At 42.2% G+C, this 10,548-nt stretch overlaps 1 protein-coding gene across 2 annotated transcripts; it reads right to left on the reverse strand.

Moving 5' to 3' along the window:
• nr2f1a (nuclear receptor subfamily 2, group F, member 1a) lies at window positions 1–8,374 on the reverse strand. 2 transcript variants are annotated; one of them, XM_042488152.1, is made up of 3 exons: window positions 7,065–8,374; window positions 5,121–5,645; window positions 1–1,228 (listed from the first exon to the last, which is right to left on the reverse strand). In XM_042488152.1, exons 1-3 carry the CDS (start codon window positions 7,495–7,497, stop codon window positions 954–956), a joined length of 1,233 nt encoding a protein of 410 aa, XP_042344086.1. In that variant the 5' UTR covers window positions 7,498–8,374; the 3' UTR covers window positions 1–953. The 2 variants fall into 2 exon arrangements, with proteins under 2 accessions (XP_042344086.1, XP_042344085.1); XM_042488151.1 differs by having other exon boundaries at window positions 5,121–5,648.
• Window positions 8,375–10,548: the final 2,174 nt, after the last annotated feature.

The following is a 10,548-nucleotide window of genomic DNA, read 5'->3' on the forward strand; positions in this document are numbered from 1 at the left end:
CATTGTTGCCTATTTCTTTTTTTAATAGTACAGTCACCATCACACAACTTCATCAACCGACCCTTCTGCAAAAAGCTGCATCATGGAGTAAGCAAATTGAAGGCAACAACCAATAAAATTCAAGAAACAATGAAAATTTTCAAGACGAAACAAACAAAATGTATTTGAAATGATATATTAAAAGTGCTTTTGATTTTCATGTCTCTCCTCTTTGACTGATGATCGACTCCACACGCACTCATGGCCCGGGGAAAGGCGCCCCAGACGTCCTCTCAGTAAAAATGTCCTGGAGGTCAGTTTGCTGCTGTTGCAGGTCCATCGTATCAATTGGGAAAAAAAGTTCAACCATCAGTGGTGATATTGTCATAGCGATTAGACTGTTTCTTATTTGTCTAAATTTCTTTATTTTTCTGTTTTTAAATTCTCACTTCAATTTTAATTCTTGGAGAACATAGCTTCGACAACATATATCGCACTCATTATAAGAAGCAAAAGGTTATATCAAAAAATTATTAGTATAGAATCACAGAAACCCTGGTTTAGAACCAGAAAAAATACAAAACAGAGAGGTACATAGACACAGGACAATTCTTATAATTGCTTGGAAACATTATTTTCCCGCTAAGTCTTGATTCTTTTTTTCTTACTGCGCATATGATGTTTTTCATTTTATTTGTATTTTTTACAAAAAAGGAAAATAAAGACTAGTATTTTACAAAATGAAGAGTATTGTTCTTGACGATGAGGGTGGATTTACACAGGTGTAAAGTCCAGTTCCAATATTTTTCTGTACATAATGTATTCCATCTCAGTCCCAGAAGACAGAAAAAAAGTAATGTCTTCCAAGTTTCTCAGAAAAGGTCCTATATATAGTCTTCTTGAAGGAGGATGGGGTGAGGGGTGCTGAATTTTGGTCCTTTTTTTCCTCTCTTTTTCCCACTTTCATATAAGGATCATTGGATGGACATGTAAGGCCAGTTGAAGCTGCTCCCGGATAATAGCATATCCCTGATGAGGGTTTCAATAGGAGTTTTACCTACCAAGCGGACGAAGAACAGCTGCTCGATTACCGACGATGAGACGGTGCGCAGAGAGGGCAGCCGCAGCAGGAGCTTCCCAAAGCGGCTGGGCTGGTTCGGGTACTGGCTCCTTACGTACTCCTCCAGGGCGCACTGGGATTTCTCTTGTAGGCTCTCGATGTGAGCAGCGTCCGACAGGCCGCAAGCGTCTGAGAAAGACACACCAAAAACACTGTGGTTAGACTCGTCACGTCTGTAAAACCCCAAGGTACAACATGTTGTGGAAAAGTCTCTGAATCTGATATTATTTTACTGTTAAACGCCAACATTTCGAGGAACTAGTGAAACAATAACTGTGGGCTACAAATATATTATTATAATATTATATTATTATTTATATATCACGTCACCAGGCTTGCAGAAAAAAAACAGTGGAGTCAAATACACATATTACTTCCCCCCCTTATATATGTATTTTGTAAATACATAGAACTCAGATTACATGGCTGGCAATTTCGCTGAATATTTTCTGCACAAAAAAGGAACACAAAACCACATGGTCAATTTTAGCCTCACGTGGGGGCTTCGCTTTGGCAAGTGCACACCTTGCCATACCCAATTTGTGTCGTGCAGAAGCACTCTGCTTATCATTCAACATCAGCCTTTACGTGTTATTGACAAAGTGGAATGAACAAACACACTGCCCAAACATGCTACATCACACTGAGCGAGTGGGACTGTCATGCAGAATAAACAAGGGGGCTTGCTGCTGGAGTAGGGGATGCACAACTCAATGGAGGATATCTTTGCCTGCTCTCACAACAATCGACCAGAATATAGAGTTAAATGTCATGAAAACAGTGTTGTTAGTGTGTAAGGGAAGAGATGATGGGGGGCAATGGAGCAAAGGCGAAAGGTAGGGTATGGGCCCAAAGGCCGCTGCTCTTGTTGTCTGGACTCTGGGGATTCAAGTATAAGGAAACATAAACGGCACTGATGAATCTGAAATTACACTGGATGTAATGTGACCTAATTACTCTGCAGTAAGCTGTTAAGTCATTTCGCCGCTCTTCTCTCCATAGACCACTCTTGGCCTGTTTTTTGATGGAGCCTATAGGACAGGCCGCTGGAAGCAATCAAATTTATTAGGGGAGGTGAAGTCAATAGTCACGCAGAAGCGACATAAAATGTCAGAAAATGAGCCTGTGCAACAACGCAGGCGAGCCGTGTGTTTTGGTGCTCACTGGTGGGTTGTGCAGCCCTGTGCAGCCACGCTTCACTATGGACAAAAGCATATAAGGCTTGTTAGTGTCGTACGATGTTTTAAAGAGGAGTGTTTTTTTCACACAAGCCGAGCATGCGTGTTCTATAAACTGCTGTAAACGCAAAGCAGCGTAACCGCTGGCATATATGGTCCCACATGGAGTCTAGGCTGTCCTCAAAAGAATCTGGATTGAGCTGTGCTTTTGTAGAAACTACACAGAGGAAGACAGCTTTAGTTTTCAAGCACTAATACATTAAACACCGGACAGAGGCTTTTAAGCCTATTCGTGATTCCTCGGTGCTATAACTCACTATGTTCAGACACAATAACCTTATGAACCCGGGGGCAACGCTGAGATCTCGGGGTGATTTACTGTGACCTTAGTCCGGCCGGTCAGAGCCCCATGTATGCAAATCCCTCTGGATTAACGCTGAGTGTCCCATTTAAAATCTACAGCGATCAATATGGTGGAAATTAATTACATTTGCAAATTTGTGGGAAAATATAATACTTGTTTGTTGCAATGCAGCGATATAGGAAGCATCGCAAGAACACAGGCTGCAGTTGGGCGAGTGCGTAAAGAGAAAGCTGGTCAAAGACAGCCCATAGTTCTCCATTAGGCCTGCCTGCAACCCTGCACCCCACCACCTCAATAGACTGAGACATGGGAGCAGATAGCTTCCAGATTCGCAAACGACTATTTCTGTGGTAGGTTAGCAAAAGCACACACTGCAGCGTGCACACGTGGATGAGGCCTTAATGTAAGACAATGATCCTGAACTGTGGTGAAATACTGTAGCCTGGCCACCATTATTTATGCATCAAATACTGACAAGTCTGGTGTTATTAAAGGCAAACAATCCACGCTGGTCTTGGCAAAGTGCCACATGACTTGCTATAGCCAAAACCAGTCGTAGCCTATCAACCTAACTAAATGATCTGTTAGAAAACATGGAGGATGTTAATGAGTGTATGAAGTTTATCTGGGTAATCTGGGGTAAATAACTGAAACGTCGTGCAATAGAAAAATATGGCCAAATATGTCAGTGCACGCGGTAAAGCGAATCTAACAGGATGTCACATCACTTAAATACGGCAACTGAGGCAAAGTATGCATTTATTTTTGTAAAAACCTATATTTACCTCTCAGGTGTCTTCCGAATTTGGCGTGTCAAATTGCCAAACCCCAGAACTGAAAAGTAGTTATTATGGCTCCTAAAACTAAAAATATAGAAAAATAAAAAGTTCTTAACTGAAGGAAAAACTACATGGTAATGTTGTATTCACCTATTAAAAAATAATAATAAAAAAAAAAACAAAGAATGAAAAGAAAGGAAATTGAATGTTTAAGTTTAGTATTTTTTGCAATACAATCTTTGACTTCCTATTTACAAGTCTGGTGAGCACTCAAAGTTTGGATAATTTAAATTACACAGCTTATTCTTACTCTATACACACTGTATGACATTTTAATCTGGTGTTGAAGAATTAATCAATAATATAATATTATTTATTAATAAAACATAATATATTATAATATAAAATTATGCAAATTAAGATAATGTATATATGCAGTTGTGCATCACTGTGACATAAGGTAAATAACAATAATTATTTAAAAATGCTCGAGGACAAGTGTAGGCTCACCATTAAATATAATAGGGGACTATGACGCTTTCTAGGGATATTGAACGTGGGAATTATTTCAGTATACCTTCAAATATAAGAACTACAGTAAAACTGCATATTTTATCTCAAAGGTGTTCAATTATAGTATATGTAAAACTATATTACATAATTTTGTAATGGGCCAAATATGAGACAATGAGGTCAAAACTTTGAGGTGAGTCCTGAAGTAGTTTTGGGCCTGTGGGTGAGTTTAAACTTTCCTTTTCCTCCCAATCATCAGCAGACTCCCTTGACATAACAGGCCTAATGGCACCAAGCGTACACAACCGACTCCAAAATAGCATCTAAATTACGCACCGAGAGTAAATGAGGACCTTTAGGACCTTGCCCCAGTCAGCCATCAATTAAGCTATCAACAATGTAGGTTACTTTTGAAAATTGCTGCTGATGACTTTTCAAAGCGTGTGCGACAAGAGAAACTATCCTCAATAACTTAGAAAATTAATAGGTCAGCTCAGATTAATCTACAAACAATCTATACAACAGTGCTGCTCTGGGTCCTACAGAAGCGATGCACTGACATATGAGTCAACTTCCATCAGCTTTTTTGATCTCAGCCTGCTAAGGATTATTTCCTGCCCCCCAATACATGTGTTAGTGCACGCAAAACAAGGATAAAAGAATGCACCAACACTCATAAATGCATCAGCTGTCATATATCACCCAGTGATAGACTATTTCTTCTTTACGCTCGATTATTTGACACCTGTTCCAAAATTTATGGACGCGAACATACAGTGTCGCTCTCGGCTCTGACGTGATCAAAAAAGTTTAAACTCAACAATTATAAAATATTTACATATGTGAGACTGTCAATTATATCCGTTTTAAAGCGCATTCAACTGAGTGGTACACTGCAAAAACTTGATGCGCTCACTCAATCTGGATTTGTTTACACGTCTTATGCTGCGGCTACAACTGACATGGGAATGCATGTAAGTGGATATGTAGCAAGCTGTTGACAAAATAGCTATTCCATCGGCAACACAAACATCTCGTAAACTCAGATTTGTGACCAGCCTATGCTTGACAGCCATATTCTTGATGCCACAATGTTTCGCCCTGCGAGCCTCGCTTCCAGTAACATTATTGCAACTAGGCCTCATTTGATTATAGACGAGTTCCTGTGTGACATGTCGGACACCCACCTGATGTAAAAAGCACGATGGCCTTGAGGCAGCTGTACTCTGCCGAGTCTACATGCAGGGTCTTAAGCTTCTCCACTTGCTCCTGGAAGATCCTGATGTGATCCATGAAAGCCACGACGCGGTCCGCGGACATCGGGGAGGCGTGGAGGCCCGCCGCGGCGAGCAGAGGGGCCACATGCAGAGGCATGGAGCACTGGGCCGCGTTAAGCACAAACAACTCGCTCCACGTCAGCCTGAGAAGGGACACCTGGTCGGTGATCTGCAGGTCGGGAAAGAAAGGGATGTTTCTCGCCCACTCCACGGCGCTGAAGAGCAACCGAGCCGCCAGCTCGCAGATGTTCTCGATGCCCATGATATTGTTGGGCTGCATGCACTGGCTCCCGTACCGGGACGTCGGGTAAGGCTCGGCCCGCAGCAATAACGAGATGTATCCGGACAGATAGCAATGGCCATTCAGAGGGTCCCCGTTCGTCAGCGCGTACTGGCCTGGGTTGGGCTGAGTTGGAGGCATTCGTCCTCGCTGAACCGCTGACAAAAAGAAAGAGAAAAAGAGGAAATGTGCATCCAGGACTGATAAACATTGTTCATAAGTAGTACAAGCGTAAAGCAGGCTAGAGCTAGTGTTTCCCCTCACTAAAACGGCATGCCCTGAAATCTAAATTCAGCATGCCTTGCAAAACATATTGACTAGTTTATGCCGTTTGTAAGAGCAAATTATTATATCGACAGCATAAACATCTCATTAAAACAGATGTGTCCCTGAACCTTCACACTGTTTGCATTTGTATTTAGGGTTGCACGCTACATGAGCTGTATGCAAAATGAAAATCACTTTTAGAAAGCAAACACACACATTTTCTACTCTAGAAAAGTACATTTAACAAATTTACTATTGTGAGTATTTCAGGGCATATTAGCATATTGCATACTGCAGCCTACTTATATTACTTTGTCATTATATTTACGTAGGCGTTTGTTTATATTAATACGTATTCACTGCGGCCAAACATATCACAAATATGATCGATAATTGCTGTTAAATGCAATCATATTTACAAATTTAAGCCACATCAAAAGGGCAGCTGGGAATAAAAGGAACTCTGCTATTGTTTATTGTTAAAAAATAAAATATTAATGTATCTCAGGCTACATTATACATAGGCTTGTAGTTTATACTCCAAATAGTGGATTTTAAATGAGGGATGTTTGCATGAATTGTAACAAAACACTTGACATAGAGAGTAAAGTTACACGGCCTGTATTGCACCAGGCAAAACAATGAGCCATGAACAACTTCAGCGGCATTATTCAGTGTGTCTGAGCTGTCTAGTCAGCATAAGGAGCTCGACAGAGACGTGGGTTTGTAGTGTGTTCATTTTACATTCACACAGCTTACAAACCCCACTGTACTATTATAAATTAGTAAGCTGCACATAGTTATTGAAGGGACTATTAGCCTTGCACACTGTACAAACACACACGCACACTCACACACATACACATACACACACAGAAGACAGACGGACATATACAGGCAGGCACACACACACACACACACACACACACACACTCACACACACATACTCACAATCCCTCTTTTGCTCTAAAACCTATACGTAAAAAGGGCCTGTTGGACCGTCTGGGTTTGCTTGATAATAGTACAATTTAGACGGCAAGAAAACAAAAAATAAAAGGGTCAGCTAGACGAGCCGCTTTGTTCAAGCGACCTGCATTCACAAGCATAGCTGCTGTGGCTGCACTGGCCTTTTACCCCTCTCCTACATAGGCAGAAAGACTAATCATTCATGCAAACATCCCCAAAAAACATGGATGGAGACTGCAGTATGCCCAGCCATATGCCTGTGACCTTAATGCAACATGGCAGCCCTGATCGTCTGCTACTCGGATGCGTAATCATGAGTGGCTTTAAAAATATATATTCACCTTCCCGCCGCATTCCCACTTTTAAACACTTCTTCAGCCGGCAGTATTGGCACTGATTTCGGTGGTGCTGGTCAATGGGACAGTTCCTATTGGCACGACATGAGTATGTTAAGTTCCTCCGTACACTCCTCTTGAAGAAACTTTTGCATCCCTCGCAGGTGAACTGGCCATAGTGTTTGCCGCTCGATTTGTCTCCGCAAACCACACATTCAATATGCTGCTGACTCTGTCCAGAATTTTGACTCCCCTTGTCCCCAGCAGTCCCCGGTGTGGACGGCGGTCCCGGCTGACTGGGGGTCTGCGGAGTGTGCGGCGCCGCCGACGCCGCCTGCTGCTGCTCCCTCGCCGGCTGCGCTGCTGGGTTGGGGCCGCTCGGAGGTCCTCCGGCCACGTCTTCCTGCGGATCTCGCCAGACGCTAACTACCATTGCCATATCTCGGCCCCTGAAAGTGCTATAAAGCGAAATGATCGCCGGTGTTTATGAAGCGTAGAGGAGGAAAAAATGAGATCTCAAAAAGACGGGGCAGTGCAAAGTCAAATAGGAGCACGCAATCTCATATGGGGTAAGAAGGAGAGTACAACGCGATCAATACATTCAAAATACAGGGCGATTGAATAGGCACCCGATCAGGATATGCAAGTATCGGGAGGCCAGTTCCAAGGTAAATTGCAGTCAGCCATTCAGGAATCCCTAATCTTGTAGGAAAACCAGAGTCCAGTCGTAACAAATTGCAGTTTGATATAAAATAGCCACAAAGGAAAGGCAGGAGCGATTCACATGGACGCAGGAGCGAGTAAAAAAAAAAAACCTTTTGCTGGAAAGACACGCGATCCAAAGTGCTGCGGAGATAAATTCCTTTCTCTTTTCTTCCCCTTGCTCCTTTACACTCCCGTCTTCGCCGTATAGGAGGGGAGGAAAAACTGAAGAGCCGGATTTTTACATCTATATTCTTAAATAAACCTCATCATCTCGCCAGGCAGCGAAAGAAAACCGCGTCGCCGAATGGAGTGCCCATGTATAGTTTCACCTCTCTCCAGCAGGAGGAATGGAGATACGAAGAGAAAAGATAAAAAAGAAGACCAACACCAACAACTAATAGAATATGCAAGAAGAAGGAGAGACCCAAAAATGAATGCGCTTAAACGGGAGGACCAGCAGAGCAATGTTTCCGAAACGGGGGATCTGCGCGAATGTCTGTATATAGTGAACTTTGACACTACTATTGAAACTGACACGTTTCTATGGAGATCGCTGCGCCTTATATGGTGCTCATGTCAAGGAGCCAAGAGAGGGGCTGCTGGAGACTGATAATCAAAGGCGACTGACTGGCCAGAGCCCTGCATAGAGGAGGAGGAGAGGAGGAGAGGGGGGAGATAGGGAGAGAGAGAAAATGGGAGGCTAAGGTTATAGCCAAGCCCTCTCTTTCTCTCCATTGGTTAGAGTCCCCCTCCGTTCATTCACTGCAAAAAATGTCCATCACGATAAGCCATCGAGTCTCGTGTTCAAATCTTGAAATGTTATATATATATTTTTCTGAAAACGTTGTAGGAAAAACATACAAGTGTAGTTTATAGAATTCCGCTTGTTAACAATCGCAGTCAGCGTCTCTTGTAAAATATTTAGGAGTCAATATCGTGGAACAAAGCAGAGTAAACAGGGAGATTCCTTTGGAAATTAACAATCGATGCAATAAAATTTACAGTGACGGCTCGATTGGCATTGGAAACAAGTGGAAGCATCTCGCCCCGGTGGAAGATTCACTCCGCTGTTTTGGTAAATCCAAGATTTCCAGACTCAATACTGAACTGACTGATGTCTGGGCATGGATATTTTTTGCAGTGTTGCAATCTACGGCTGGAGGGGCTGGGGGGCTCTGACAGGCACAATTTACATTGAGCTCGCCCCGCGCTGCTATTTACTTTGAAACCTGATTAGTATGGGCCGTCTATTGTCACCAAAAAGAGGAAGAAACCCTGAATAGAATAGCAGAAAAAGCGGGGTAAAGGCAAGGGGGGACAAAGCTTTTACGCACGACAAATAAACCAAAAACTGTGCGCAGCGGCGAAAGGGGGACTCTGGCTCAGAAATTCCCCAAAGTTTCAAAATGGTTTGTCTTGGACTCGTATCTTTAACATAAAATCAACGGATGTCAATATTGGTTTGAAGCGGATTTATATTTTCACACGTTGTTTTGTCTTTGGCATGCGCATTGCGGTACATCCTCGTCTGTAATCGGCACAGTCTCGCTGATTAAAACTTACAATTTAGTTAAAACGAGATTATAAAAGGAGGAAAATGTCAATGGGAAGAATGATGCATAAAAGACAGTGTGTTGTACAAACGGGATGCCGTGCCAGCGGCCGAAAATCTCTAAAATTGGACGGAGCAATAAGCAATATTCAATAATTACCGAGGTCCTTATAGTCTCCACAATCACTGAGCTGGTGTCACATTATGTCTTAATAGTGACAGTAATTCAAAATCATGTGAAGTTGCTGGGAATTTGCATGGGGATTCCGTCTTTTTTGTATCAGGGTTTCTGCAGGCTGACTACCTCTCCAACTCAAAAATGTCTGGATCGCGCTGCCATCTAGCGTACATTGTACAATTACAACTTCATATTAATGCATGCACCAGTCATCAAACATGAATTTTTAAAACTTTAAAGTTTATTTAAAAAATAAAATAAGACCAAATTTTGCGTACCGTATCCTCTCATCTTTTCTGACTTTCTCAAAACTACAGTCTTTTAATGTTGAGGTTGTATAACGGCGAAAAAAACTTTCATAAAGACATTAATAAATATAGATTATATATATATAAAAAAACATATAACAATACTCCTTAAAGTTTACTAGCATTTTGATTGCATGTGATTTAGATGGAACATGCAGTCAAAATGATGTGCGTAAATTATCTCCAAAATCATGGTAATACACCATGTTGGAAAAGAAGAAGCATTTATAATTCATTAAATTATTATCTAACACAAATAAACAAAGTTGTTGCATAGAGATCTTTAACCACACAAAGATAATAGGAGATATAACGGAGCGTAAATATGCAAGTGCCTCCTTTGGAAACGCATAGGAGGGATGGGTTGTTTTTTAAGTATTCAACAAGAGAGCTCTCTCTCCCGTCCCTGTCTCGGACACTCCACTGAAACTCCCCGGCCATATCTCCAGCTCTTTGAAAAGGTGAAACCAATAAGATTAAATCGGACAAAGAATTTTTTTCTGTAAGTGTATCATTAAGATTTAACTCCACAGATTGGAAAGGGGCTCCGCGGGAGAAGAGGAGAGGAGAGTGAGAGGGACAGCGAATGGGAGCAGGGTAGGGGCTCTAATAGAAAGCTGGGAAACGGCGAGAGAAAAGGGAGAAAGTGGACAGCAGGACATTAAAAGAAGAAGCACCCGCGACGGCGGTTACCAGTAGAGGAGCAGCTTTCTACCTGGATAAAACCAGCCACCGAGAAGGCAAGTA

Source organism: Plectropomus leopardus, chromosome 6 (assembly GCF_008729295.1).
Source record: "Plectropomus leopardus isolate mb chromosome 6, YSFRI_Pleo_2.0, whole genome shotgun sequence".
Lineage (NCBI taxonomy): Eukaryota > Metazoa > Chordata > Actinopteri > Perciformes > Serranidae > Plectropomus > Plectropomus leopardus.

Coding starts and splice junctions, on each gene's coding strand:
- nr2f1a (XM_042488151.1), bottom strand. CDS start 7,497: ATGGCAATGGTAGTTAGCGTCTGGCGAGATCCGCAGGAAGACGTGGCC. Junction 5,649..7,064: donor AGTGGGAATGCGGCGGGAAG/GTGAATATATAT, acceptor TCTTTTTGTCAG/CGGTTCAGCGAGGACGAATG. Junction 1,229..5,120: donor CATCGTGCTTTTTACATCAG/GTGGGTGTCCGA, acceptor TGTCTTTCTCAG/ACGCTTGCGGCCTGTCGGAC.